Consider the following 4,385-nt stretch of genomic DNA (forward strand, 5'->3'; position numbering starts at 1 on the left):
TGAGGAGGAGGGGTCCAGCTCCGAATACAAAAGAGGGAAATTAGTTCGAATTGAGTTCTTTCACTTGAGACTAGCAGTTTGAATCTTTACTTCAAAATTCAAACAGGAGGCCATTGCCTCATGGTCCTAATCCAGTCTCAAATTTACCACAAATAATACCCATACAGCCAAAACGAGTAGTCCTCAATTTCAAACTTTTAGTATCCGTCAATATTGATCGTATTTTCGATTGCTAAATTTTAATATATAAGATAAATATATATATATATATATAAATTCAAATATTAATTCCGGTTTTAAAATATAAACTACCAATAAAAAAAATTTATTTTACAGTTATATCTCTTTAAATTAATATGGTCGGGGCTAGAATAAAATGTTATTTTAGCGAGTTTATTCATTTATCTAGAATAAAAATATATCTATGTACTATATGTTTGGATGAAAAAAAATATTATTTAATTAAATTTATTATTTTATCGAGGTTCAAATACTTAAAAAAATAAATAGTATTTTGAATTATTAGGTCAAATATTACTGTTGGCTCTGGTTGATGAGACGAGGATAGTGGGCTCTTGATGATGAATTGTGAATTATGTGATGAAAGTGTCCTATTTTCACAGTCTGTGTACTTCATTTGGGACAAAAAACATGGGTCCTTCATTTTTAACCTCTTGATTCTCTACCATCCAATGTGCCCATCATCACTTTGATACTTCATGTCCTACACTATTTTTCTTTTCATATTTTAATCTTCATTGTTATGATTTCATTTTTCCAGTATTAAGTTCTAAAGAGGTTTTTAAAAGAAGGTTTGAGACTAATATACGTTTATTGTCTTCTTTGGTTAGACAATTGCATTTGCAATGTTCTTCTTGCTTGTTAATTTTGGATTATAGAATCATTGCAGACACAAAAGGCAAATATTTCATGATATGTCTTCCCATGTATATAGTCTCTAACTTTTTTGATTACATGCCCAAAATGTTTAAAGAAAGTTTGGTCTTTGTGGCCCTTTCGAGATATCGGATTTTAATTTTATTAACGAGAAAGATCAAATGTATCTTTTTTATGAGAATTGTATCCTCATTTTCGTTAATTAGATTGAAATTTCAAGAACCGCTACTTCATTTAATTAACAGATTTGTGCATTGGGCCATTTTTAAAGTAGACGCTGTAAATTGACATAAAATATATGTCTCAAACAATTTTAATTTTGTTTTCAGATAAGTAAATATACTGACCAATTTACATCACTGTGTGGCCACGTGTGATTGAGAAATGACAAGGCAACAAGTGGACCACAAAATGGGAGTAGAATCTTACATGTCACGTAGTGAGAGGCTGATAGGATTAGACCAAACTGCCCACGTGGTTTATGGCTCCCACTTCAAATGTACTTGCCGATTGCAATTAAGATAAGCCGAGTGGGGTACATGATAATAATACTCCCTTGTATGAGGGTCCCGATGAGTAATATATAATAGGGTTAAATGCACTTTACACCCTTTTATTTTATTTCAAAAACAAATGTGTATCAATAGTATTGAAAACTCAGTTTGCACCCCTCAACTTCAATCCGTCAATTCAGAAAGCACCCTTTCGAAGGTTATTATTAAAAAAGTAAGGGGTAGAATTGAAATTTCAGTAAAATATTAACTAAACTAATTTTTTTATTTTCCAGATTATATTAAAAACTGAATTTATTATTATAGTTATAAAATAATAACTTTAAATTTTTTGAATAATATTATATAGTTGAGTTTTGAATTTTAGTTATATTATTAATGCCAAAATTATATAATTCTACAAAAATTAAATTTAAAATAATTTTATATATATATATATTATATATATATATTTAATTTAATGTAATTATTTCATTTTAAATTCTTTAACGTTGTTATGATTTTAAAGTGCATTTAATGAAAAAGTTCTGATCAATATTAATATTTAATATACAAGAAATCATTTTATAAATAATTTAACTTATTTTTGAAATTCTAACTAAAATTTATTTACATTTTAAAATAAAGTTCTCATTTTACTCCTTATTATTTTAATTATAATCTGCAAAATGATGCATACTAAATTAGTAAGTTGAAGTTGAGGGGTGCAAGTTGTATTTCCGAAAGTTCTGGTACAAAATTGTTTTTTCAACTTTGTTTGAGGGTGTAAAGTGCATTTAACTTTATATAATATTAGTGGACAATTATACATATTCTCGTCAAATAATAGTATTCATAATTTATAAAAAAAATACATATATTATATATTAATAATGTAGTTTTTTTAAAATTATTTCCATCATATAACAATAACGATCATGAGCACATGTTAAGAATGTGTGATTGGCGAATTGTAAAAAAAATTATTGGTGGAGATTTTTGTGCATGCAGGAGATCCATCATTATTAATGAGCTCTTCCTCAAAAATGAACAATTCATCAGGTACTAACTCTTAGCATGTGCCACACTAAAAAATCAAAACAATAATTATAGTAATAAATTTTAATTTTACATAAAATGAAAGACTAAATAATTATTTAAGGTCACGAATCCAATTACGTCCAATAGTATTAGATATATAATATTATTACTGGGACTGTTATGGTGGGCCATAGGAAAGACTGTAAAAAGTTAAGCAATTCGATCTCCCGTAGGTTTAAACACCGGAAACATAATTTACTGACACAGAATCAAGAATCTAAAACTGCTAGGGCTTCACAATTTTTTTTTACATAACCCAAGTTTCCCACTTGCTTTTCAGTTTTCACTTTTTACACTTTTACTATTATAATATTATTTTCACTTTTCAATTTGTTGTGTGTCAGTGTGTGAGCACATACATGAAATGACACGTTTTTACAACGGATGACCTCTTCACTTTTCTCCCCTCCCCTTCAATCTACTCCATTTTACAGTACCTTGTCACTAATTTCTCATTTTACTCTTGGATCTTACCCTTGTGTTTTATAAAACTATGAAATGCAGATAAAATGAAACCTAAATTCACATGAAATGAAATGCATGATTTATGTGGTCGTTGTGGGTCCAGCTAATGCAATCATCGGTCGTTATATATACAGGCTCTCCAACATAAAGCCTCACTCTATGTTCTTTCGTAATGGAGTTATAGCATCAGCTAGCTCACATTTACATACATAGTTTATTTACAATATACATATAACATATGTACATCTTATACTTATACACAATCTTTTTTTCCTAGGTACCGGAAATTTAAGTTTGTTTTGGCCGTTTGTTGTAATGATACATGGCCAAAGGTCGAGAACTGGCCATAAGTCGAAGCGAACGTTTGTTGGGGAGCTACAATCATCGTCAGAATCATGTTACCGTCAACAACGAATCGGAGTTCGTCGAAGATGACGTGTGGTCTGCCGTTGACACGGTTAGTGTCGACGGCGATGACCACTCGTACCATAATTCTAACGGCGAGTGGGATCCACGAACGTACGGGGAGACACATATGCGCGTGAGTCGGAGAAGTCACCGCCGAGGTGGAAATGAGGGAGGCCACGCTGGCGGCTTGTCATTGGCTTTTGATGATCCGGGTCGGACTTCCTCTCCTCGGATATTGCATCAAATCCGGGGTCAGGACTACGTGGCATCGCCCCGGGGACGACATATGGCCACGTCAGCACCCATCAACGTGCCTGATTGGTCGAAGATTTATCGAGTTGACTCGGTTGAGTCCATACATGACTCGGACGATTGTGATGATCGTGACTACGATATGGTTCCCCCACATGAGTATTTGGCTCGGAGTAGAAACTCAGCTGCCAACTCAGTTTTCGAAGGTGTGGGTCGGACACTCAAAGGTAGGGATATGAGTCGGGTTCGTGACGCGGTTTGGAGCCAAACAGGATTTGATGGTTAAATGTAATTTAGAATGGTTTAAGTTGTTAATTAGTCATTTTTATTGGATCAATGGGATAATTTTGCGAGTAAAAATGTTATATTCCTAAAAATTAAGCTGTGAACGTGTTATTATTGTTTGGGAGTTGGGATTGCCGTAATTTTTTGTACTGTAAAAACTCAATTTAGTGAGCCAACTCGGTAGCCCAAACATAGTTATGCATTTGAGGTTTTTGTATCCAAAATTCCTTATTTTCCCATCTGATTGATATTTATACTGTTTTAAGTGATTTTCAACCTGTATCTGTTTAAAAATTAGTTGCAAGGAAGCAAGTGTCCTGATTTGTTTGGTAATTTAACATTAGTTAGATTGCTTGGAAAGTGTTATAAAAATCTTTATTATTAATATTAATCTTTTTATATAAACTAATATTAATACCAAGCCATATATATTGTACTTAGTACTAAAAGACAAGCAATGAAAATTTGAACATGTAAAAAGTGAAC

At 31.8% G+C, this 4,385-nt stretch overlaps 1 protein-coding gene across 1 annotated transcript; it reads left to right on the forward strand.

Annotated features, from left to right (window-relative positions):
* The first annotated feature begins 3,101 nt into the window (after window positions 1–3,101).
* On the forward strand, window positions 3,102–4,181 carry LOC141672375 (protein S40-6-like). The gene has a single exon (XM_074478955.1). The coding sequence runs from the start codon at window positions 3,277–3,279 to the stop codon at window positions 3,898–3,900; it is 624 nt and encodes a 207-aa protein (XP_074335056.1). The 5' UTR covers window positions 3,102–3,276; the 3' UTR covers window positions 3,901–4,181.
* The last annotated feature ends 204 nt before the right edge of the window (window positions 4,182–4,385 follow it).

This window comes from Apium graveolens, chromosome 7 (assembly GCF_009905375.1).
Source record: "Apium graveolens cultivar Ventura chromosome 7, ASM990537v1, whole genome shotgun sequence".
Taxonomy (NCBI): domain Eukaryota; kingdom Viridiplantae; phylum Streptophyta; class Magnoliopsida; order Apiales; family Apiaceae; genus Apium; species Apium graveolens.

What these genes read in the sequence shown, in the direction of transcription:
- LOC141672375 (XM_074478955.1), top strand. Translation starts at nt 3,277, where the DNA reads ATGGCCAAAGGTCGAGAACTGGCCATAAGTCGAAGCGAACGTTTGTTG.